We start from the raw sequence: 27,391 nt of genomic DNA on the forward strand, positions 1-27,391 counted from the left end.
ATTTATACACACAAACCCATTCAGGAGAAAGATGAAGATCTTTTGCAATTCTATGAAATAAATTCTCTGCACAAAGAAATTTGTGGAATTTTGTGTCATTAACATTGAAGGAATAAGGAAATTTAATTGGAATATGGAATATTATTCTACATTATTTGCAATAGCTCTGTTTAAGTGTAAATCAATGCTACTATTGTTTGTCCAAAAGAATTTTCAAAATCATCTTGAGTTCTTTACATCTTTAACTATATATTCTCAATAGTCTATGTAACTCTGACAAGTAACATTTAAAAATGTTTCCTAAAAGAATCTAATAATTTTTTTACTCAGTAAGTTTAATTATGTATTTTCTGTGAATTTGAATATACATCTGATGGCACAGTATGTAAACATGGGTGAAAATCCCATTAATGCCATATTCTGAAACACCATCTTTCAAGGCCTTCTAAACCAAGATTGGAAGAGTGGTATTCATCCTTTTATTGATGGAATACCTTGCTTTTGCAATAATACTATAGTATCACTGATTCTTTACATAAATGTCATTTTTAGAAAAATTATCAGATTATATTTAATCTTTACAAAACTCAATGAGGTAGCAATCTCCATTCTACAAATGAAGATACTGAGATCACAGAGGTTACACTTCTTATTCACAGTCAAGAATTAAACCTTGACTTTCTCGTTTTTTTAAATGTCAGAAGCACTAGAATTAGTTTTGTGCCAAATTGCACAAGGGGTTTTCTGAACTTGCTACACATCAGCTGTTCATACACACACACACACACACACACACACACACAGCAGTACTTTCTGTGGTTGGTGAAGTCTCTGTGTTTGTTTTTCAGGCTTGTTAACTGAAATTCAGTGTAAATCGAAAAGACTGAGAAAAAATGTGAAGCAGCACACAGATCAGACCACTAATGATGACAGCGAAGGACCGGACTTGCGACAAGTGACGTCGACAACGAAGTCATGCAGGGTAATAACATGCAATGGGTGGTGACACGTGTTGGCCACAGCCAGCAGGAGCTGAGCTTCTAGGAACCTAGAGATCTGGCCAGGCGTCTTTCACATGAGAGCCAAGGTCACTGTGTAATTTCCATTTCAATTGTGCACAACAGATGATTCCTTCCTTGCCTTTTTTTTTTTTTTTTTTTTTTTTTTTTTTTTTTTTTGACAGGCAGAGTGGACAGTGAGAGAGAGACAGAGAGAAACGTCTTCCTTTGCCGTTGGTTCACCCTCCAATGGCCGCTGATCCGATGGCAGGAGCCAGGAGCCAGGTGCTTTTTCCTGGTCTCCCATGGGTGCAGGGCCCAAGCACTTGGGCCATCCTCCACTGCACTCCCTGGCCATAGCAGAGAGCTGGCCTGGAAGAGGGGCAACCAGGACAGAATCCGGCGCCCCGACCGGGACTAGAACCCGGTGTGCCAGCGCCGCTAGGCGGAGGATTAGCCTAGTGAGCCGCGGCGCCGGCCCCCTTCCTTGCCTTTTAATCAAGAGAGGGACATATGCCTCAGTATAAAATCTGAATAATTGCAGCATATGATATACAAGTGAAAGTTCTTCCTGGCTCCATTCCATTCCTACTACCTGGTGACTGCCTTTGGGAATGCTTTGTTGTATATGATGAATTTTTCCAATTACATATTTTGAAATTTAAAAAATTGTATTTATTCCAGTGATAGATAGATGATAGATAGATAGATAGATAGATAGATAGATAGATAGATAGATAAAGATAGCTCTTATCTGCTGGTTTGTTCCTCAAATGCCCATAATAGGTAGGGTTGCGTCAAGCTGAAGTTAGTCCCAGAAACTCAATCCAGGTTTCCCATGTGGGTGGCAGGGCCAAGGTACTTGAGCCATCACCTGCTGCCTACTTGTGTGCCCACTGACAGGAGACTGGAAGTAGGAGCATAGCTAGGACTTTAACCCAGGCACTGTAATATGGGATGATATAGGGCTTCAGCCTCTTAACTGGTTTTGAAGCCAAATGCCCATCTTCTCCCCACCACCATGGTGTTTTGATGACCACCCCCCTCCCATCATTATTAAGAAAGGAGGCTCACAACTGGTAAGGATATGGACCCAACAGGGGAAGTGGGTTAGTCCTGATCACTGTGTAAAACAAGGTGATTATAAATCTGTGAGCAAAAAAAAAAAAAAAAAAGCCCTTCCCATGTGTTCAAAAATTCTTAAAAAGTTCTTTGAGCAGCTGAGGATAACACAGAAGAACAGCATCTGGGATGATTAGGTAAACATGTTGTGATAACACACAGGACATTTGGGGAGAGTTTAGCTTGCCCACTGGCTGAAAAACCAAAGGAACACTTGTTGAAGCCACATCCTTCTCTATATGTATCGTACTATTGACAAAGAAAATTTTATCTATATTTAGCTTTTCAAATATGTTATTTTTATTCATCTCAGAAAAAATAATTTTATAAAAGCATTATTTTGCCATAATACTTCGTTTGTAAGGAAACAAAAAATTAACACAACTATTCACACTCTTCAAAAGATCTTATTAAAGAAAAAAGAAGTATTTGAGGTCTGAAATGTCCAGACTGATGACTCTCCGAGATGTTAGACACATGCAAACATTTTTCTTTAAAGAACCAGGTATTTTAGGCTTTGGCCATATGGTCTCTATCCCAACTATTCAACCCTACCATTTAAGTGCAAAAGTAGTACAGACAGTATATAAACAAACGAGTGTGGCTGTGTTCCTTTAAAACTTTATGTATAAAAGCAGGTTGAGGGCCGGCGCTGTGGTGTAGTGGATAAGGCTGAATGCCTGCAGTACTGGCATCACATATGGGTACCAGTTCAAGACTCAGTTGCTCCACTTCTGACCCTGCTCTTTGCTATGGCCTGGGAAAGCAGTACAAGATGGCCCAGGTCCTTGGGCCCCTGCACCTCCATGGGAAGACCTGGAGGAAACTCCTGGCTCCTGGCTTTGGATTGGCACTGCTCCTGCTGTTGCGGCCAACTGGGGAGTGAGCCAGCAGATGGAAGACCTCTCTCTCTTTCTGCCTCTCCTTCTTTCTATGTGTAATTCTGACTTTCAAATAAATAAATAAATCTTTAAAAAAAAAAGCAGATGGGTCTATGGGTGACAGTTGCTTGAACTCTGCCATATGTGAATACTCTTAGATGAATTCTTCATTTTGCATGTTAAAAAGTTATTTAATTTTGATCAAATCTTGAACTTTTCCTGACTTTCTATATGAATGAGCTCAGTTGGCTTCATATCCAGAAAATTATTTATTCCCATGAAATAAATAAATATTTTAACCCCTATTTTACAGTCAGGAAAATGAGTAACTTGGGACAAGTGTAATGAAATGAGCTAAAGCTTGCTGAAGGATCCAGAGAAAGCAGTTACACTCTGTTATTAGAGCTCACTGCCCTTCCTACAATTTTTTTTTTTTTTTACTATTTATCCCTAGCCTAGGGCAGTACATCATTCCCTATTCTGCCATATTTAGGGTCTTTTTCAAAAATGTCTGCTGTTGGTTCATTCCAGATAAATGCAATATAAGAAGAATGCCTTGTAACTGCCTTCCCTAACACCTTTTATTTTCTTGCCAGTGTAGGAGAAAACTGAACTCACCCCAGACCAGCAGAATCTTCTACATTATATTACAGACTCGTATAACAAACAGAGGATGCCTCAAGAAGTAACAAATAAAATTGTATGTATAATATCTGAAAATACTTGGGTTTAAAGTTAATATTTTCTCTCACTACTTTGGAGATGGAATCTATATATGAATATTTTACTTTGAAATGCTTAGAGCTGAGAATTTATTATATATTTAAACTTTTAGCAATATTAAGCAATTAAAGAGTAGGAAGTCCCACATCTAGCTTGGTAATACTAATTACTCTCCAAAGATCTTAGAAATATAAGGTGGATCTTTAAATTTTATTACCTAAACCATTTTTTGTTGTAATTATTTTATATTGATTTATTTATTTCTTATATACTTATTAATCATGTGCTTTTTTCTTAAAATTTAGTTAAAAGAAGAATTCAGTGCAGAAGAAAATTTTCTCATTTTAACAGAAATGGCTACTAGTCACGTACAGGTCCTCGTAGAGTTCACAAAAAAGTTGCCAGGTATTTTTTTTTTAATGATCAAAGTTAATGCTTACTGAGTGTTTACATATGTGCATGGATTATTTTAACCATTTTACATACATTGTTTCTTTCAATGCTCAAAATATTTTGTGAGATCAGATCTGAAACAAATATTCCTATTGTCAGCTAGTTTTACATGTAGTTATTTCCCTGTCACACTGTATAACATTATTCTCATGTTGAGGGAGGCAAATATCTTCATTGTAAGATGGAAATCATCTTTGAACTGATTTAAATTAATGTGGGGGCAGGCGTTTAGCCTAGTGTTAAAGATGACCACCTTCTCAAGTCAATACTGGGGTACAGGTCCTAACTCCAGCTTCCTACCAATGCTTACTCAGGAAGACTATGGTGATGGCTCAAGTAATTAGGCTCCTACCTACCACATGGGAAACAAGGATTGTCTTTCCACATCTTGGCCATTGTGAGTATTTAGGGAGTGAACCATGGGATCAGAAATCTCTCTGTCTCTTTCTTTCTCTCTCTACCTACCAAATAAATAAAAATAAATTTAAAACAATAAATATGCATGAAATGTAGGAGGCAGAAAATACATTTAAAATCATTTGTGATAATTTTTCAAAATTGCTGGTTAAAATTTGAGACTTTGCAAAATTTCTATTTATCCATTTATTTATTCAGTAGTAAATATTGATGCCTACTATATATGAAGCACTTACCTATAACCTTCAGAAGAATGGTTAAAAGCTACTATATATATGTGTGTCTATATATATATAGATATAGATATATGAACAATTATGTGTACTACAAGAAGTTCATGGAAAATGGAATTAAAATAGATTTATTTTACTGCAAAATTTTTGAAATCCATATATATATGAGGAATTTCCAAAAAGTTCATGGAAAAATGCATATTATAAGAAAAGTTATGTGTAGATTTCACAACTTTTTTGTGATGAAATAAATTTACCCTTTAGTTCCCTGGTTTCATGAACATTTTGAAATTCTCTGGTACATACACACACACACACACAAACACACACACACAAGTATTGTTTGAATATAGAGGAGTTAGTTGATGACTGTCTGGAAAAGTTAGGGAGACTTTACAGAGGCTCATGTTTGATTTAGGAATAAAAGAAAAAGTAGTTTTCTAGTTGGCACTCCAAGTTGAGAGATCTGCTTATGAAAAGGTGAAGAGACATGAACAAAAATATGATTATTCAAAATGAGAGAGAAAAATCGTAGACAATAAAGTAAGTTGGCACCAGACTGATAAGGGCCTAACTAAGGAATTTACTCTTTGTCCCAATTGGTAAAGAGATTTTGGTGGCTTTTATGGTTTTAGAGAGGAGGAAAATGAAATTTTTTTTACAAAGATGTGACTTCATCGGGTTTGTGTAAGATGGATTTGAGTAGGGAGAGACTGGAGACAGGCAGGATCAGTTAGTATGCTGCTGCACAGGTCCAGACATGAGAAAGCTCTAGCAGTGGGACAGAAGGATCGAGGAAATAATCAACTGAAGAAAGAGTCAAGTATTAATAGGCTCGATGAACAACTGTATGTGTGAGGTGAGGGAGCAAGACTTGCCCATAGTCATTCTTTTTTTTTTTTTTTAAGATTTATTTATTTATTTATTTATTTGAAGTCAGAGTTACACAGAGAAGAGGAAGAGAGAGAGAGAGAGAGAGAGAGAGGTCTTCCATCTGCTGGTTAACTTTCAAATTGGCCACAACAGCCAGAGTTGTCCCAATCCGAAGCCAGGAGTGAGGAGCTTCCTCTGGGTCTCCCATGTGGGTACAGGGGCCCAAGGACTTGGGCCATCCTCTACTGCTTTCCCAGGCCATGGCAGAGAGCTGGATTGGAAGTGGAGCAGCGGATATGAACCGGCACCCATGTGGGATGCTGGCACTTCAGACAGTGGCTTTATCCACTACGTCACAATGCAGGCCCCAACCCATAGTCATTCTGATAGTCCCAGTATAGAAACTAGAATGCGGGGGTTTTATCTCCCAATCTCAAATTCTCTCATATTATCAATACTGTCTAAGTAATAGTTTTACATTATTTCAGTGTTTTAAAAAATATTAGCAGTTAGAATTCCACAGTCTAGAAGAGTATAATAAATAACTTACATAGGCATAACACTGCACTGTTAAATTATGGTAGGTAGCTTCTGCATAGCATTTTAATTAGACATGCTAATTTGCCTTTTTTGCTGACATTATGCTGCTGTTTGATTAAATGTGTCATAGATAGACATAAGCCTACAAAGCACTCACAAAATGTGGCAAGAGAATTTTCACTATTATTAAAATATTTATATTATCTCATTTCTTTATTAAGAATTAAAGAGAAACTTAATTTGCTATATGCTAACTAAGCTGAAGGCATTCTTGCTCAAAAACAAGATTATATAAGAGTTAAAACTATAGGGGAGGGGAAAATTGGGAAAGGAGAAATACATGTTTTTGGCTATTTATGGGGGAAGATTTTTCAGTTCAAATGGTCAGTTGATCTTGAACCAAGAAATAATTGAAGCCAAAAAGTCTTATTCATAAGAATGTAGCTTATCTGAGAGCAATGGCAATATCTTAACATATCTTCCTTCCCAGTGCCTTGCCTAGTTCCTCGGGGAAGGAGCAGAATTAATTTTGGTTCAATGAGTGAAGCAGAGGGGAAAAATTAAAAATACAGAAGGAAATGAAAGGCAAATGAGAAGGAAATGATAATATTATTACAAAATCACAATAATAGCACATAATAGCAATAGTGAAAGGCTATTTTTTGAAAAACCAAATGTGGTGTTTTCATTCCATTGATCACTGAGCATCACCTGTGCCAGGTACTTCTCAAGGTGCTGGAGACCAGAGAGGAATAAAACATGGTTTCTGTCTTCAACAGAACTCCTAGATCTTTTGGGATAGTTACCATCTTCTCTCTTTTAAAATATTTGTTTATTTGAAAAGCAGAGAGACAAGAGGAGAGAGATGGAGAGAGAGAGAGAGAGAGAGAGAGAGAATCTCCCATTTGCTGGCTCACCCCCCAAATGCCTTCAACGGCCAGGGCTGCGTCATGCCAAAGCCAGGATCCAGGAACTCCTTCTGGGATTCCAATGTGAGCAGCAGAAACTTACGTACTTGGACCACCATCCACTGCCTCCCAAAACCTTAGAATGAAGCTGGATCAGAAGTGGAGGTGGGGGACTGGCACCCCGGCTTGGCAGATTAAGCCTCTGCCTGAGGTGCTGGCATCTCATATCGCCACCAGTTTGTATCCTGGCTGCTCCTCTTCTGATCCAGCTCTCTGTTAACGGCCTGGGAAAGCAGTGGAAGATGGTCCAAGTGCTTGGGCCCCTGCACCTGCATGGGAGACCCAGAAAAATTTCTTGGCTCCTGGCTTCAGATTGTCCCAGCTCTGGCTGTTGAGGCCATTTGTGGATTGAACCAGCAGAGGAAGACCTCTCCCTCTGTCTCTTCTCTCTGTGTGTTACTCTTCCTTTTAAATAAATAAATAAATCTTTAAAAAAAATAGTAGAGGTGGTACTCAATCCCATGCTGCTACTTAACCCACTATGCCACAGTGCCCTAGGGTAATGATACTTAATCCTTTGCATAGTCCTCTTCAACCTGTGTTGCTATTTACCAATTTTCTTTTTTTTTTAAGATCTATTTTATTTATTTGAAAGATAGTGAGAAAAAGAGAAAAAGAGAGTGTGTGTGTGTCTTCTATCTGCTGGTTCACTCTCCATTGCCCACAATGGCTGGAGCTGAGCTGATCCAAAGCCAGGAGCCAGGAGCTCCAATGTGGGTGCAGGGGCCTAAGGAACTGGGCCATCCTCCACTGCTTTCTCAGGCACATTAGCAGGGAGCTGAATTGGAAGTGGAGCAGCCGGGATTTGAACTGGTGCCCATATAGGATCCTGACACTGCAGGCCAGGGCTTTATCACAGCACCAGCCCTATTATTTACCAATTTTCTAAGCCAATGAAACCCAAATGGCATTATTTATGTGTATTCATATTAGTGTGAATTTCAGCATGCACACCAGCTTGCGTCTTGTTTCTCACACATTTATTTATTCAGTACATCATCCAATTATCCAAGAAACATTTCTTGGGTGTCTATTATGTACCAGGGGCTGGATAGTCAAAGTAAACAAAATGGACAAAGCTTCTGTCCCCGAGTTCACATTCCAGTAGAATGACAGGCAATTACAGTATACGTCTGTAACATCAAGTAGGATACTGGTAAGTTCTGTGAATGAAAACACAGCAGGTAGGTGCTAGAGAGTGCCAGCAAATACTATTTTAGGTAGAGAAAGCCGGGCAGAGACAGGACTGCAGTGCAGGAGTGAGGTCTGGGGTTATGTGGGAAGAGGCTTCATCCCTGAGGCAAAAGCGTGCTCATGTGGGAGAAGCACAAACAGTGAGTGGAAGAAGGAGTAGGAAATGAAGTCAGAGATGCCCTTAGGGGCTGTGTCATGTAGGTGGAGAAGACTTTGTCCGGTTTCCTTAGGGTGGCAATTCTTCCCGTGTTTTTCTGATTTCCCTCTCCTGTGTAGGGCAGGCTTGTGCTTACCTCATACTTCAAAGTGACCTTCATTGCTTATTGTATTAGGGGGTGGGGGTGAGTGGGGATGTTAGTCATTCTCCAGATTGCTAAGGACTCCTGAGTCAGTCAGATGTTCTTGTAAACCTCTGGATGCACATGAAGATTTTTCTGGCTTGCAGATTCTTGCATCCTGCAAATGTGCTTCTATCACACCAGGTGTGACTGAAATATGGCTCAGTGAGAGTCTGCCTGCTCCTGCCTTCTGCAGGTTACTTCATCTCAATCAGTCTGTCTCTGCTGTAATAAATGTATTGGGTGTAGTCCTGATATCTCCTTTTATCCAACTTGTTCAATAAATCCTATTCAGTGATCATAAAAGCTTCTATTTGGGGGAATATAATAGATATTTATTGACTAAATTTGACAACTCCATAGTAGAATAAACATCACAAAATTTCCTTATGGAAATGTTTTATTAATGGTGATGATGAAACACTACTATACCTGTATGATATTCCTTGATTCTGACTTGATCATCACCTCTCCAGGGTTTCAGACCTTGGACCATGAAGATCAGATTGCTTTACTGAAGGGGTCTGCGGTTGAAGCTATGTTCCTCCGTTCAGCTGAGATTTTCAATAAGAAACTTCCAGTTGGACATACTGACCTACTGGAGGAAAGAATTCGAAAGAGTGGTAAGTAGTTTGGTTAATGACAAAAGAGTGTTTCTCCAAGTAAAAACTGGTATAATTTATCTGTCGAGTCAGTCTTCCAAAAATCTCAAAGTATACATATATGGATTTAATCGAGTCCTTGCAAAAATTCTATAAATAAGTACTATTGTTATTCCCACTTTACAGAGGAGAAAACTGAAATATTAAATAACTTGTCCATAGTTAAAAGGAAGTCTGAATGCAGATGCCTTGTGTCTTAACCACTGTGCTATACTGCCTCTCGAGACAAAATGAAATAACAGCACAAGTAACTCAGTTTAACTTACTATGAAGTAACATTGTAACAGGCAGATAAACAGAGGTTGAAGTGAATTACCAGGGATTCTGTGTAATGTATCTTAGAAAGTACTTAAAATAGGATGTTATTATTTTCCCAAGAGATTTTATATATGGCTGGGAGGGGGAGATAAATGAGATGACTTCTCAAGATCTTTTCTTTCAGAGCAGGTGTTTAGCCTAGCAGTTAAAAGGCCCATGTCCCATGTTAGAGTATCTGGGTTTGATTCCTGGCTCCAGTCCCTGAGTCTGGTTTCCTGCTACTGCAGACCCTGGTGGCAACAATCATGGCTCAAGACATTGAGTTCCTGGTACCCACATGGGAGACCTGATTCACAGTCCCAGCTCCTGGCCCTGGTTCTTGTATTTGGGGAGTGAGCCAGCTGACAAAAGTGCTCCCTCTCTCTCAAGCAAACAAATAAAATGTAAGAAAGTCTTTGACTTTTGAAACCAGTGTTTTATAGAGATTGGAAGGAAAGTTTACAGGCAGTTCTGTATATGTTATATAAGTAAAATAATTAGCATATTTCAACTATTTTTAAAAGCAGTCTTCCAGCCGGTGCCGCGGCTCACTAGGCTAATCCTCCGCCTGCGGTGCCGGCACAACGGATTCTAGTCCTGGTCGGGGCACCAGATTCTGTCCCGGTTGCCCCTCTTCCAGGCCAGCTCTCTGCTGTGGCCAGGGAGGGCAGTGGAGGATGGCCCAAGTGCTTGGGCCCTGCACCCGCATGGGAGACCAGGAGGAAGCACCTGGCTCCTGGCTTCGGATCAGCGTGGTGCGCCGGCGGCAGCACGCTGGCCACAGCGGTCATTGGAGGGTGAACCAATGGTAAAGGAAGACCTTTCTCCTCACTGTCTCTCTCACTGTCCACTCTGCCTGTCAAAAAAAAAAAAAAAAAAGCAGTCTTCCTTAATCATTATGCTTTATTATCTTAAAAACGAAAAGTTATTTTTAAAATCCCAGTGCTATCGGCTGGCACCGCGGCTCACTAGGCTAATCCTCCGCCTGCGGCGCAGGTATCCCGGGTTCTAGTCCCCATTGGGGCACCGGTTCTGTCCCGGTTCTCCTCTTCCAGTCCATCTCTCTGCTGTGGCCTGGGAGGGCAGTGGAGGATGGCCCAAGTGCTTGGGCCCTGTACTCGTATGGGAGACCAGGAGAAGCACCTGGCTCCTGGCTTCGGATCGGCGCAGCGCCAGCCATAGCGGCCATTTGGGGGGTGAATGAATAGAAAGGAAAACCTTTCTCTCTGTCTCTCTCACTCTCTCTCACTATGTAAATCTGCCTGTCAAAAAAAAAAAAAAAAAAAAAACAATAAAAAAAACAGTGCTATCTCACCAAAACAAAAAACCAAAAACCAAATCCACAAAACAAAAGCAAATTATAATTAGAATCTTTGGTTGATTTTAAAAACACACACTTTTTAAGGATGCATTGTTCTCATGTATCGATTGCTTTAATAGTTTAATATATTTCAGGGCAACACACTCTTGTAGCAGTGAAGAGAGAAGTCAGGCTGCTCCCATCCTGCGAGGCTGACAGCTCAGTGGGAAAAGTTGAATTGCACGCAGACGTAATAAAATGTGGGAGAGAAAAGCTTAGAGACAGCTTCTAGTTGGGAATTTTTCAAGATCTAGAAAGGTTTTGCTGGTCTTTGAGCTGGGTTTTCAGTGAGTTTTGATTTGAACACTCAGGATGGAGATGCTAGAGGGAAGGACCAACCAGAGAAAAGAGGGGCAGGAAACTCAGAGCATGCACACAGAGCAAGTCCTGGAGTTGGAATAAGATTTGCTTTAAAGGGAAATAAAAGAGAGAATGGAGAAAAAAAGCTCAGTACCAGATGATGGAAGGCTTGGAATGCTGTGCTAGAGATCTTGTTATTTCCTAAGTAATGGAGAGGGATTGAAAGCGTTTGAGCAGGGAAAGTAAAATATGAAGATGAAGCTTTACGAAATAGTGGTGTTGGGATGGGATTCTCACAGGTACACCATTTCGGCTTTTCACTCTTCAAAAGACATCATGTTGTCAACAAATAGAGATTTTGGTTCTGCACAGAGTTTACCACATAATTGTTCAGGGACTCAGTTTATACTTTGTGTGTGCACGTGTGTGTGAAGATGAATTGCTCAGGGACTCAGCTTAGGCTTTGTGTATATGTGCACACATGTGCATATGTGGGTTTAACCTGGGAGACAAGGATTGAATCAGGTAACCTCCAAGCTGTCATTCAATGCTATAAACTTTACTGCTTTTCTTTTTTTGACTAATTCAACTTCTCTGATTGGTAGTTTAGCCAGTTTCTCAGCCAGCTGCATGTGTATTCTGATTTTAAATATGTAACTGGCAGTTCGCCTTAGGAAAAAAATTAAAGGATGAAAAAAAATTAAAGGATGAAAGCTGAATTTTTACCTGTATGAATTTAATTGTTAATTTAGGCTGTTGAGTGTAAATTGGTGACTTCCACTCATGATGTATAAAGGTTCACGTGGTTCACTTGGTCATTTATTTATTTCTGGCTTCCATGGACTGTGGTGGTGCTCTCTTTCAGAAAATCCATGAGTCAAATCTTTTGATGAGTAAAAGAAAAGGGGATGATGACACATGTAACAAAATATTATTCATTTTACAGATAAGTCTCCCTAATTCTCAAAAGATCCTGCTGTAGTTAGTGTGTGTGGATGGTTTTTATTTATTTTTTTTTTGATCAAGAATGGTCTCTGAGAATGCCTGTGGAATCTGACTTGAATCTAGGCTCTACTATTTATTAGCTGTATGTCCCCTTTAAGGGAAAAAAGCTATTAAAATGGAGTCCATAACCAATTTGATCTTTGTGAAATCATGTCTAGCTTTAATGTTTGTTCTGCAGCCTTGCCTGCATGCCTGGATTTTGATATTAAAACTTCATAAGGCAGGACCTGGCTCTTTTTATTTATTTGAGAAGGGGAGAAAAGGGGATAGATAACTGGTTCATTCCCAAAACGCCTGCAACATCCAGAACTGGGCCAGGCCAAAGCCAGGAGCAGGTAACTTAATCTGGGTCTCCCCTGTGGATGGCAGGGACCCCGATTACGTAGGCCATCACCACTGCCCCAAGTGTCTTCATTGACAGAAAGCTGGATGCAGGAGCCAGAGTCGGATATTGAACCCAGGCACTCCTATGTGGAACACAGACACCTAATGTCTTAACTGCCAAGTCAGAAGCCCACTCTGTGACTTGCTCTTTTTGAGTTGCTATTTTATTTCAGACACCTAGTAATGTCTGGATTGGAGAGGGTGCTCAGGACGTCTGTGGGATGAATGAACATCTAATGCTGGGAGTCTGGCCCGTTTATTTACTTTTAAAATGTCACTTTCATTGAAATCAGAGTTACTGGTATCTCAGAATGACAACCAACCAATAAAAGGTCTTTTCTAGATCTTGCCTATGGTGATTAATTCTGGGGGTGAATATCACTTTTGCATTTGAAAAGGGAAGAGACAGTTCGGGTCCAGAAGCTCTGCTGTGTTCTCTCTCTTCCTCCTCCTCAAGGATGAGTCATGTAAAGTTGATTCAGATGCCAGACAATTAAAAAGAGGGTGCAATTTCTGCCACATGAGTTAAAATGTTTTGATGAGAGGATATCAGAAAGGGAGTAACCCAGCAGCTGTTCCCTCTCTCTCTCTCTGTCTCTCTCAGCTGCTCAGTTCCCATTTTTCCCTTTGCCTGCCTCCATCGCCTCTTCTGGGTCATCAGCCAAGTCAGATGTTGCCATTTCTTTGATGATCATGGGAGCAGGACTCATTTTTTTCCCCTCTAGCTAGGTGGGGAACATATTTTTCACTGTGGTTCAGCTAAGAGAGAAAAACAAAAACAGAATTTTCCTAAAAAGTTCACTAGAATACGATTATGAAAGGCATATGTGCATGATGTATGGATCTATTAGCAATAGATGTATATTATATAGATAATATAATAGATTAATACTCAGCACTCATTATGTGTCAAGCTCTATTGTCAATGTTGTGTGAGCTTTGGATCCTACAAGAAGCAGATGGGATTCAATGTGTAAGACACTAATTGGGGAAAATGCCTCTGGAGAAAACAAGAGGAAGAAGGTGTAACCGAGACCTACCCTTTTACGACCATGCTGATCTGACATCTGTGAAAGCAGAGCAGAAAGGAAGCACTGGAGGTGGAGGCCCTCAGACCCTAGAACAGTTTTTAGAAAACATAAGGTGAGCTGATGAAGCAGGACAAGACTTGAGATGCCCAGGAACAGCCAACACTGACACTCCTGCTCTGCTCAGTCACTGGTTGGGAGAAGACTGGTGTGTGTCCTCAGAATTCACAGGGTCAGCAGTTGTAGGCTATCAGTCAACATGTTTCTTCCTGTGGGCTCTCTTAAAGAGTGATCTGAGTGGGGCGTTGCATCTCCATGGTTAACATTATGCTTCATGAAAATACCTCATTTGCTCTTTCCAACACTTTGAGGTACATATTATGAACTGTACACCAGGGCTAGACCCTGCTAATACCAACAGCTTCTGTCCCCTCAGATCTCAGTTCCACGCAGCGCCTCTCTGACAGTAACCTCTTACTCTCCAACTCTCTGCCTTCCAGCACCATAACGTTGATGATTTTTTGTTTCAAAACAACCTCCATTGATTGAGCTTCCATCCACTAATCCTTCATCCATTGACTTTGCTACCTGTTACCTGAACTCATTGCCCTCAATACTTGGCTTCAGGTTCATCACTCAGCAAAACAATCATGTCCTTGAATCATGCACCACTGCGTATCCTCACTTCCCTGTCTTCTTTTACCTAAGAAACCACTTCCCTGGTTGAATACAACTCTCCCTGTACTGTGTGCTTGAATTTTATAACTGTAACAGTGCTTGGCTTACCTCCAGCTATTGGTTGCCCATGTATCTTTTTTGTCTAGTCAATTAACTATTGCTCTTATGGGAAACCATCTTTGTGCCTTCTCTCTCTTCAAATTTCCAACATCCTCCCGGCTTCCTTCTCAACTGATGGCCTTGTTGGGAAAAGGCATGAATATGTCATGGGAATTGACACTCAAGAAAATTTGGTCAAAAAGTAGGTTCAAGAAAATGTGGTGGTCAAGGCTTAGAGGAAAACAGACTCCCTAAGCTTAGTAAGCCAAGACAGGAATCACCATGAGAAACAAAGCTGAAGCCAAGTTCCTAGAATTAGATGCAACATAGGGCTCCCAAGAATTTCCTGAGTCTGGGCCAGGGCTGAGCCTGTTTGAGTAGTTCTAGCCATGAAGATATGTAAACTTCAAGAACTGAAGTCAAGCATGTGTGTATACTCAGGCTATCTTTTGTTCTGGATGCCCCATATTTCTAGAGTCTGTCTGTAAAATATCAGCCATCTGTAGCAGTCAGAAACAATGGCTCTATTTCTTCTTTTACCAAAGTAAGTACTTTACAAACATCTGGGGTGATTTTTTTTAAGAATTTATTTATTTATCTGACAGGTAGAATTAAAGACAGTAAGAGAGAGAGAGACAGAGAGAGAGGTCTTCTCTCCTTTGGTTCACTCCCTAAATGGCTGCAATGGCTTGGTTCACTCCCTAAATGGCTGCAATGGCTGGAGCTGTGCCGATCTGAAGCCAGGAGTCAGGAGCTTCTTCCCAGTCTCCCATGTGAGTGCAGGGGCCCAAGCACTTGGGCCATCTTCTACTGCTATCCCAGGCTACAGCAGAGAGCTAGACTGGAAGAGGAGCAACAGGGACTAGAACTGGCGCCCATATGGGATGCCGGCACCACAGGTGACAGATTAACCTAGTGCACCACGGCACCAGCACCTGGGGTGTCTTTTTTTCTTTTTTTTGCCTGAAAAATACTTCTAACCAATGGTCAGTTGTACAGACAACTGACAGCCCTAAACTATAAGAATATCCAAGGCTTTCTGACTCATTATTTCACGATACTTTCCCGTATTTCTCAGGTTCATGGCTCATTAACCATCCACCTCTCCCTTGATGAGTCCTCACATGGTTTAGAATCCTATTTCCATTTAACTTCTCCATGTGGTCACCATCCAGTAGCAATGGAAGATCATTTCTATTAGGTCCTATGTTTGTTTATCTGTTCTGTTTATTCATTATCTTGTTTAAAGAAATTTCATGGGGTATTGTTATTGGCCAGGAACAATGGCGATACAAAGATGGATAAAATAGTCATAAGTCTTCATGAATTCATCTTCCAGGGGAAATATATATGAAAAGTAACAATCACAAGACAACATCTGTCTAATTTAAGTTAGAGGTTTGGCTGCTGTGACAGAGACTAAAAATAAGGAGGAATTAACCAAGAGAGAAATTTGTTTCTATCTTGTAACATTCTGGTCATAAAGGGAACAGGGATACTTGGGAGGCTTCACAGTGCCTGGATTGTTGCTCATCTCTCCAGAGTGTTGGCTTCATCCATATGGTCCAAAACAGCTCCTGACAATTTTGGTATATTCAGATTCCAGTTAGCACAGAGGGCAAAAAGGGGAAGAATGGCATACCCTCTCGTAAGGGAATAAAACAGAAGAGGTACATGGAACTTCTACTGAAAATCCATTGACAAGAACCTAAGTCCTGTCTCAAACCTAGACTCAATGCAGTCATGCACCCATCTATAAATGCTGTACTATAGAATGGTAATTATAAACTGGGGATGAGCTCTCCATGGGGGCACTGGCAGTGTGTGGAGACATTCTTGGTTTTCATGACAGGGCAAGAGGCACTACTGGTATCTAGAGGCCAGGGATGCTGCCAAACATCCTGCAATACAGAAGACAACCTCCACAACAAAGAACTATCTGGTCCAAAATGTCAGTAGTGCCACGATTGAGAAGCCCTGCTTTGGAAAGAGGGAACGAGTATTAAGGTGTCCCTAATTAGCAGTGACTTATATGTGATAACTTCTGTAGGAAATATTTGTGATTTACAGAAAAGTAGCACCTTAGAGGAGCTCTTTCCATTCATTTCCTTTTTTTTTTTTTTTTTTTGACAGGCAGAGTGGACAGTGAGAGAGAGAGACAGAGAAAGGTCTTCCTTTGCCGTTGGTTCACCCTCCAATGGCCGCCGCGGCCAGCGCGCTGCGGCCGGCTCACTGCGCTGATCCGATGGCAGGAGCCAGGTACTTATCCTGGTCTCCCATGGGGTGCAGGGCCCAAGCACTTGGGCCATCCTCCACTGCACTCCCGGGCCATAGCAGAGAGCTGGCCTGGAAGAGGGGCAACCGGGACAGAATCCGGCGCCCTGACCGGGACTAGAACCTGGTGTGCCAGCGCCGCAAGGCGGAGGATTAGCCTAGTGAGCCGTGGCGCCAGCCCATTCATTTCTTGAGTTGCCATTCAACAAGCATGAATACAGGAGCTTGCTTTTTGCAAATTTATTATTATTGAGGGCATGAAAATACAAATACTGGTTTTTGTCCTTAAAGAGCTCACTGAAAAGTGAGGAAGGTAGATGAGCAAATAATTCCAAACGACTTTTGGGACGATATGGAAGGTATATGTAAAATGAAATTGAAGCCTAAAGGAATAGCTGCTCTTCTGTGTGAGTCTGGTTGGTGAATCGGAAAGGCTCAGAAGCTTGACAATTGAAACATGGAAAATTGTCAGTTGCAAAAATGGTTGCAAAAGTCTGAGACAGGCATTCTAAGCAGAAGACAGCCATTATAATATTATAATACAAAAATAGCAAGGGTAAGGACAGGGAAGAATGAGAGTACATCCATGTACAGGACTCATAATTGCCACGCTATTTATGAAAATAAAATTTATGAGACTGAAAATGTATCAAGTGCTACATTATTAAGAGCAATAAATGCTGCTAAAGTAATATAATTTAGTTCCTATATAAAAGGGGAGATTTTGTAATATTCTGAGCAGACATGACATGACCTTAACTGTACCATAGAAAGAGCTATCTAGCAGTAATGTGAAGGAAGATTTGTAATATTTGGAACAAGAAGCAGTGAGACCTGTAAAAAGGCTAATGTAATAATTAGGTGAGAAATGATGAGGATTCTTGCAGTTTAAAAATACACAATCAAAAAAAGAAAACCTTGCTTGTAATTTAGTAATTTTCAGAACTTGTGATGCTTCATGTTTCAGAAAAATTCAAGAAAGAAGTTTTTCAGAATATGATCTGTGTAAATAAATATGCAGTCTCTAGTCCACAATAAGATGCTCTACTCAAATATCAGCCACATGGTGTGACAATAAAAACCATCCCAACTCACATGCTGATTCATATTTTAGTATCTATGATGCTTCCATTTATTAATATTTATGAATTTGCTTCTCCCAGTGAATTTTCAGAACATTACCTCTTCCACACATCACATAAAAACTGGATCTTGCAAGATGACCTTTCAGAATAACTTTTTATTTATATGGTAATATAACACATTCTATTTCTATTATACATTTAATTCCAGAGTAATACAACATCTTAAAGTTACTCTGCTTATACCTTCAGAGCTCTTTAAGGAATGTAATGTGAAATTTCATTTCTTGTTTTTCAAATTCATACTCTTTTGTTTGCTATTATTAAATTCCAATTTCATACACAAAGATACTATCTCCTGAGTTGCTTTTACTTAATGAGAGCTACAGTGTTTATTTATGTTAATTAAAGCTTTAGAATATATATCTGACACAATCTGTTGTCTCTACACAATTCAAATGCATCAATAATTTTATTTGTAATGAAGTATTATGATGCAAACTAGGTTTTTAAGCTGGAATTTTTAATAAAAATAGGAATAATCATAGGACCCACAAAATATGATCGTACTAAAATAGGCTTACTAACACTGAATGAGTTTACATTTTAACACTAAGAAAATTAGCAATAATCTCTCATAGAACAAAGCAACTTGCTCTGTTCATTTCAAATATAGATAACCTCTAAAATTTATAGAACGTTTCTTGGTGGACTATTTTGGAACCCACAAGAGACATAACGGAAATATTCACTTAGTAAGTATCTATCAGGATGGTAATGCTCACTTATAAATAGGGATTTTGTTGTGTTTAGCTTTTATGTGCATCATTTTGTTAGCATTCCCAATGGTCCCAATCCATGAGTGTTATGCTTTTATTTTATAGATGGGAAATAAAGGGGCTAGATGAATTGCCCAAGTTCATACAGCTAATTAGCAGAGTGCTAGGAAATGAATGCAGGCATGCTAACTCAAAGCCCAGGCACTCTTTCTATATGTTGCACCTGTCACTCACCAAGGTCTAATGTTTCCCTCACTACCAGCTAGTAGGGATTATAATAGTCCAGTAAAACCCAAAGCCTGCCCTTTGGTGGTGAGCTAAAAGCTGCAGCTAGCTATTTCAAATTGCTTCCAAGTAAATGTTTAAATAAATAAAGACAATGAGGTCAGAAAAAGGAGATATTCTTATTAGAGTGATGAAGTTGTGGCTCATTAGTAGCACCATATGAAAGTATACTGTATGTGGTAGAGGCTACTGTACTTATTTTTCTGTTCTTTAAATATATGTTATTTCACTGCTTTAGCCTTTGCAACTTGCACAAAATGAAAACAATCACAAGTACTAAATTTTCCGAAGAAGCAGATGTAAACTGATTATCAGTTCATATACTGTCTGAAGGAAGGGTTAGAAGTATAAAGAAATAAATGACAGAATGTTTATTTAAGAAATATTTATTAATTAATATTTATTCAATATTTATTTAGAAATAAATGACAGGCAAGCACATTAAAGTCTAGAATCCTTACCATGTCTAGTTTTGCTTTTCAAAAGTGGTCACATGATAATTTTGAGATGGATTGATTTGGGGCTCAAGTTACAGGAAGCAACTTTCTTCAAGTTAAGAGGAAGTGTTGGGATGGGTGTTTGGCTCAGCAGTTCAGATGCTGCTTGGGAAACTCGCACCTCATGCCTGGGTTCATGTTCATGCTCTGCTTCAGATTCAGCTCCCTGGTAATACGCACCCTGGGAGGCAGCAGGTGATGGCCCACGTACTTGGGTTCCTGCCACCATCATGCGAGACCCAGATTGAATTCTGGGTTCCTGGCTTTAGCCTGGCCCAGCTCCAACTGTTGCAGGCATTTGAGGAATGAACCAGTGGATGAAAGACTCTCTCTCTCTCTCTCTCTCTCTCTCTCTCTTTCTTTTGCTCTGCCTTTCAAGTAAATAAAAGCAAATAAATAGATAAAACTCAAAAAAGTAGAAGTATTAAGGAATATAAAAGTTGATATTTCCATTGCCCCTGGGCAGAGCTGGTTGCTTTTTAAGCCTTTTGTGCTTGCTCAGTTTTGGGGCTTCATGTACTTACCTCTTCCTTTACTCTGTATTTGACTCTGTATTGCCTGAGAATTTTGTATTCTCTGTACTATCCCAGTGATGGGACATATTTAGTAAACAAAAATTGGTGAATTTTGTTGAGATGTGTCTATAGTTTGTCAGTTTAGATTCTGGCAACTCGCAAGAACTGGTGAGCCTAATGTGGCCAGCTGATTTTTAGTCACTGAGCCTGATGGACAGTATATTCTTTATTCACTATTTTAAATTAAATGTTTTATAATAAAATTATAATGAAACATTTTATAATTAAATGTTTATAATGAATTTCTAATTTCATGGCAGCTTTTACATAGTGCCAAGAGTATGGCACACCTGACTCTCTGGGCAGAGTTTAGCAATGGAAATAGAGGATACTGTGCAATCTCTTAACATCATAAGAAAGCTTCCATGATCTTAATGGCGTCTTTTGCCCCCATAACATCTCACAGCTACATCACCTCATCACCTTCATCACAACCAACTTGCAAAACACAAGACTGTCTTGCTTAACATTTATTCGTCTTCTACCACATCCTCAGCAAAATGACAAGAGACACAGACATGAATAAGAAGCATCTATGGAGTTCCCTTTATGGGCCAGGAAGCACATCAAGCATCTGCTGTCATAAAATTTGTCTGTTTTAAAATTTTTATTTACTTGAGAGAGAGAGAGAGAGAGAGAGAGAATACTCCCATCTGCTCTTCCACTCCCCAAATGCCCATAATGATTAAAATTAGGCCAGAGAAAAGCCAGGAGCCTGGATTCAATCCAGTTCTCCCACAGGGGTGATGGGAATCCATCTACCTGCTGCCTCGCAGGGTGTATATTAGCAGGAAGCTGGAATCAGGAGCCAGGACTGAGTAACCAGGCACTCCAGAGTGGCATTCAGGCATCCTAACCAGTAGCTTAACTGCTAGGTCAAACGCCTGACCCTTCATAAAATGTATGTGGTAACTCATGCTCCAGTGAGAAGCTAGAGATATGGATTATAATAAATGTAATAGAACTGAACACAGAGAAGGAGGCAGCTAGTTCTGCTTCATTGTGAAAGGGAAAGTGCCACAGGGAATCAAGATTTGAACCTGGTCTTAGAACATGGGTGTTCTAGCCTAATTAAGATCCTGTATTTTAGGGAGAAAAAAAGGAAGACACAAGAAGTTATCTTATTTGTAAGGGGAGCTGTCAATTAGGATACTTTTGGCTGATGCAGGAAATAGTACGGAAATAGCTTAGCCAAAACAAGAAACCCAGAGGAAGGGTGGCAGCAGAATTGGCTACTTCAGGGCTCAGTGCACCACCAGAAACACAGGGTACTCATCTTCCTGCTCTGCTATCCTGGGAGTATTGGCTTTGCCCTCAGGCAGGTTCTCCTGGTCATCTAATGGCAGCAGCAGTTACAGACATCTTATCTAGATAAAACAGCCAATGGAGAGAGGGATGGTCCCTTCCTTAGGATGGGGATATAGGGTTCTTCAAAAGTTCATGAGAAAGGAAATTAAAAGATAAGTTTATTTGGATGCAAAAAGATTTGGAAATCCATGCGTATTAGCAGTCTTTAAAAATGTTATGGGAGGCCGGCACCGCGGCTCACTAGGCTAATCCTCTGCCTGCGGCGCTGGCACCCCGGGTTCTAGTCCCGGTTGGGGCGCCAGATTCTGTCACGGTTGCTCCTCTTCCAGGCCAGCTCTCTGCTGTGGCCCGGGAGTGCAGTGGAGGATGGCCCAGGTCCATGGGCCCTGCACCCGCACCTGGCTCCTGGCTTTGGACTGGCGTGGTGCACCGGCTGCAGCGGTCATTGGAGGGTGAACCAACGGAAAAGGAAGATATTTCTCTCTGTCTCTCTCTCACTGTCCACTCTGCCTGTCAAAAAAAAAAAAAAAAAAAAGTGTTATGGGAAATGCATATTATGAGGAAGCTGTGAATGGACTTCACAAAAATGTTATTTAACTAAATAAACTTAATCGTTTCATCTCATTTTTTCCCCAGGAACTTTTAAAAATACCCTGAATGTTTCTTAGGAGCTTCTCAGGAGGCTCCCCTTTAGTCTCATTGGCCAGAATTCCACTGCTTTTGTCCCTGAAAACACTGCCATCTACATGGGAAATGACACCCACAGTGCCTGGACCACGGGGAAAGGAGTAGGATCTGTCTTCACCATAGACATGGCCATGAGGCAGGGAAGGGGGACTGTCACTAATGAGGAAATGAACTCTCAGATTTAGGGACCTAAAAGAATAGGTGTCACTGATTCATAAGAAAATCATTGTGATTGTGAGAGCATACTTTGAAAGGGAAGCAGAAAACAGACATTGCCTTTTATGCTATGTCAGGGACTTATACCTTAACTTCTAGGTGATGGGGTGGTGCCACTACTAGAAAGATTTCATACTATATAGTTTTAAGAAAATAATATAATTTTTAGGGACATGCTCAATGTATCTTCAGATGGCCAATTGTAATAATTCATGAGGTCTAGAATACCAGGAAAAGTGTATGAATAATGTACATACTTGTATGTAACACACACACACACAATGAAAGACATTTACATTTTAAAACGACTTAAATCAGTACTTACTTTTATGTTAATTCTATCAAATGATTATTCTGTCAAATAATATTTCTGATCATTGAGCAATTAATTATCAATCAATTTATCAATCACAGACCTCTTTTTTCTTTTCTTTTAAAGGAAAGAAAATAAGAAATAGGAGCAAAACAGTTTTTTTAAACTTTTATTTAATAAACATAAATTTCCAAAGTACAGTTTTTGGATTACAGTGGCTCCCCCCCCCCCCCCCGTGACGTCCCTCCCACCCGCACCCCTCCCATCTCCTGCTCCCTCTCCCATTCCATTCACATCAAGATTCATTTTCAATTATCTTTATATACAGAAGATCAATTTAGTATATATTAAGTAAAGAATTCAACAGTCTTTTTTACAACCTAACTTTCCGTGGCAGTCTTTGTGGTTTAATTAGAAAATAGCTCCCCCTTGTGACCAAATTCAGCTAATCGGTCACAGCAGCAAAAATGAAGCAAATTTTAAGTCTCCAGGAAGAAGGAGGAAGCAGGAAAACAGGAAAAGGCTGTCCTCTTCAGGATGATATTATTGTTACATTTCTTATGTTAGAAATTGCTGGTTCACAAGCACTTGAAACATTCCCTGTGCTTATACTGGCATAGTCAATTCTGATTGCTAGCTAATTCCAAAAGCACAATTATATTTGATCCACCCTGTGGAAAAAGTGTTTCTTAAAAAGTTCATTGTTTTCTGCATTTTTCTGTATTTACTCTTGGCTTTCACAATACGTACAAGATGAAACCATCCTAATAAGCATTTTAAATTAATTTTCCCCAAAGATTATCAACTACAATTAGATAGGTAATGGAGAGTTGTTGGAGAGTGAGTGGGGATTTAAAAATGAAATGAAATAGGAAATTAGATAGTTAAAGATGATTTCTAAAATTTGGAAATTTTCAAATCAGCTGCCTTGGATAATATCTCTTAATCCTCATGTACTATTTGAAGTAGTGCCATAGTCATGAATTATTTTAGGCAATCACATTTCATGGCCATTTTTTGGAAGACAAAAAAGAATAACTTACCAAGAAACTTCAGGTCTTAGAAAAATACTGAGGCAAATCAGCCAGTAGTTTGCAGAATAATTTTTCAAAAAACCAACATATCTTTGTAGAGATGAAAGTACACAAATGTAATTGAAGACTAAAATGAACGTGTTGATTCAATTATCCTGAATAGCAATAATAGTAGTTAATATCATTTGTTCTAACATTTATAGAGGGCTTACTATGAGCCAGGCATTGTGCTAAGGGCTCTCTATATATTGTCTCATATAATACCATTGTTATCTAATTCACATTTCACCAATAAGAAAACTAAGGCTTAAAGGGTATAAATAATATGTCCATGCTGAAGTCACAGAGTCAAATGGCTCAAACCCACTGGGTCATGAACTCTTATCCACTATATTTGTTGGAAACCAGGATTGGTATCTCCCAGCTCACATCTTCCAATCCCCCGCATTTTAAGTTGTATTTAGTTTGGTCATGGGTAATCAGTTCAATCTGTAACATCTGGGTAAAGGGCAACCTTCCACATGACGTAATCCTCAAGTTGCTCAACAAAGTCCTTGTTGTTAATAGAGCCCACTGGGGTCAATTAGAGAATCAAAAGTCAAAGGGCAGAAGAGTGTGGCATTTTGACAAGTGAGAGAAAGGCCAAGGATTTAATCTGGGAAGAGTCTTCAGATTCTGGTAGGGGCAAGGATTTATACTTTCTGGTACTTTCTGTAGTATGTACTATTAGGTAATAACTGTACTCCCTAGCACATGGAATCAAATTTTACTCTGGTTTGCTTCAGCCACAACTGTGGCTCTAGATGTGGTTTGCGAAGGAATAGAACATTGCTGTTTTCAACTGAATCAATTCTGGGAAACTCATCCTATTCACCCACAAATAACAGCACTATTTCATCCCCTGCCCTCCACCACTATTTTCCTTGATGTCTCAGCCAAAGGCTCTGCTGGATTGGAGTCATAAACAGAACAGGTACCAAGCTGGTATTTATTGAATGAATGGAGGAAATGAAACAAGTGAGTCTTAAATTAGAAGGAGGAATAACCTAGATAAAAGAGAGGGAGGAGAAACCACATAAAAAGGAAAGAACACTATGATGACTTGGCAGGAAATGAGCTTTTAACCTAGTAGTTAGACGCTGGTTAAGACACACACACACTCTACATTGGAGTACCTGGGTGTGATGTCCTGATCTGGCTCCTGATTCCGGCTTCCTGCTAATGAAGACCCTGAGAGGCAGCAGTGATGACTCAAGTAATTGTTCTTTCCATCAACATGGGAGACCTTGATGGAGTTTCTGGTTCTTGGTTGTGGCCATGGCCCAGCGTTGTTTGGGAACCATAAATACGTGAACAAGGCTGGAGGCAGGGCCATGTGATAGAAGAGTAGTGCCTCCTAGTCATAGCTAATAGGACACTGTAGCCCACCGTCTTTGCTTCCATCTCTCACCAGCTATGTGTCTGCATTAATTATATAACGTCTCTGTGTCTACCTCATGAACTGTTGGAAAGATAAAATGAATTATAACATGAGAAGTGTTTAAAACTATGTCTAACACGTAGTGAATAGTACTCAATACAGAAGAACTCCTACTGATATTATCATGAGTTCATGTGTGATGAGATAGGCAGTAGGGTTCTATATTGAAAGGAGGACAATTAAAGCTTTTTGCCAAATATCAGAGTTTTGGAAGCTTTGTAAGAAAAGGGGAGAAAGTGTGTGGTTTGAATTTTAGAAAGGTCGTTCCAGTATATGGACAGAGGATAGAATGAAGGTAACAAAATTGAAGATAGGAAGACCAATGAAGATGCAATTGCAAGTAATCCAGATAAAAAGAGATGGGGAACTAGACTGAGTCAGTGCCACACGCCATAGAGGGGGAGGGAGTAAGCAGGTACAGCCATGATGCTGAACACCTGAATCTAAGCTGTCAGGCCTGGCAGGAGGGTGAGTGAAGTTCCCAATCACTGAGAATGGGAACTCCAAGAAAGGAGTGGACTTAGAGGAAGGCGGGGGAGTTTAGTTCTGTACATGACATCTTTGACTTGGGATAAACTGTCGTGAGTTTAAAGAGAGCAGACAAGTACTCATATCTGATATGCAATAGATAAGTTAGAACCTTTTGATAAGAACACTGGCCAATTTACTAGATGGGGCTGTTTATATTTTTTGTATGAAGAACAACCATTTTTTGTTATTTCCTTAAACTGCTATCTCTGCCTTGATTAAAATATTAGCATTGGAAAGATTAATTAATGCCATCCAGAATGCAGTGAACTTCTGAGATTCTCTTGGCAATCCAAGAGCATTATCCTCCACTGGGAAATAGCAGGGACTGAAATGAAGACACTTGTGAAATCAAAGGCATACACTATTGATTAGACCATCTTGTGAGGATTTTGTTCATTGATCATCTTTGTAGGATCTTGCCTTTGTCTGAGACATAGAGTATGTATGTAGTAATTGCTTAAATGTATGCATAGGGATATAATATTGATGCGTATATATGTAAATGTGTGTATTTATATAAATACATATAAAGCATTTCTAGTTTCAAACTTTTCAGCCACTCAAAAATCTTAAATAACTGCAATTTGTCAACTTTCCCCCATAGGTATTTCTGATGAATATATAACACCTATGTTTAGCTTTTACAAAAGTGTTGGGGAATTGAAAATGACTCAAGAAGAGTATGCACTTCTTACGGCAATTGTTATCCTCTCTCCAGGTAATTTCAGTGTTTCACTTAAATTTCTATGCCAATAGTCTTTTTTCTCAGTTACATAGTCAGTGTTTCTTTCTAGAGCCTGAAAAACAGGAATGTAAAGAAAAAGGAAAATAATTTTACTATTCAAAATGAATTTATTGTAAGCATTTCAGTGTACTTCTTGGTCTTTTTTTTGAAAAAATCACACTCATTTGATAGTTACACATTTAACATCTACTGTCTACCGAACATTGTTCTAGATATTGGAGATACAGCAAGATTATAGCTCACATGGAGTTTACATTATAGTAGGATGAGAAAGATAAGTGAAGGAACAAATGAAAGTGGTTTTTCAGGAGATGGTAAATACTCCAAAATATAAAATATCAGAATATTAGGAAAGGGGATCAGGTGTTCGGCTAAGTGGTTAAGACATCTGTGTCTCATATCAGGGTGTCTGGCTTTGACTCTAGGCAGATTCCTGACCCCAGCGTCCTGATAGTATGCACCCCGGGGGACAGCAGTGATGGCTCAGGTAGTTGGATTCCAGTCTTCCGCATGGAAAACCTGGATTGAGTTCCTGGCTCCTTACTTTGGCCCTGACCCAGTCCCAGCAGGAGCAACATTTGGGGAGTGAACCAGCACATGGCAGCTCTCTGTCTCTCTGCCTCTTTCTCTGTCTCTAAAATAAATGAATGAATTTTTAAAAGAATATAAGTAAAGAAAGTAACGGAAGAATGCTATTTTAATATTTTCCTAGGTGGTTGCATTTGAGCAGGGATTAAATGAAATTTGTACTTTTTCTTTGGTGTTTTTTTTTTTTTTTAATTATTCTAAAGGCAGAGTCACACAGAAACACACACACACACGCACACACACACAGAGAAACAAAGAGAGAGAAATTTTCCATCTGGTGATTCCCTCCCCAAATGGCTGCGACAGCCAGGGCAAGGCCAGCCTGAAGCTCCAATCCAAAACCACCATCTGGGTCTCCTATGAGAGTGGCAGGGGCCTGAGCACTTGGGCTATCATCTGCTGCCTCCTGAAGCACATTAGCAGGAAGCTGGATTGGAAGACAAG

General features: G+C 39.8%; 1 protein-coding gene across 1 annotated transcript in view; it reads left to right on the forward strand.

Annotated features, from left to right (window-relative positions):
* NR1H4 (nuclear receptor subfamily 1 group H member 4) overlaps nucleotides 1–27,391 on the forward strand; it is a gene marked incomplete at its 5' end in the record, with an annotated part of 60,581 nt that overhangs the window by 31,733 nt on the left and 1,457 nt on the right. Inside the window, 5 exon segments of the mRNA NM_001082726.1 lie at nucleotides 849–982; nucleotides 3,603–3,701; nucleotides 4,030–4,129; nucleotides 9,217–9,363; nucleotides 26,219–26,332. Of these exon segments, the coding sequence (NP_001076195.1) occupies nucleotides 849–982; nucleotides 3,603–3,701; nucleotides 4,030–4,129; nucleotides 9,217–9,363; nucleotides 26,219–26,332 (594 nt within the window).

Source organism: Oryctolagus cuniculus, chromosome 11 (genome assembly GCF_964237555.1).
Source record: "Oryctolagus cuniculus chromosome 11, mOryCun1.1, whole genome shotgun sequence".
In the NCBI taxonomy this organism is placed as follows: Eukaryota; Metazoa; Chordata; class Mammalia; order Lagomorpha; family Leporidae; genus Oryctolagus; species Oryctolagus cuniculus.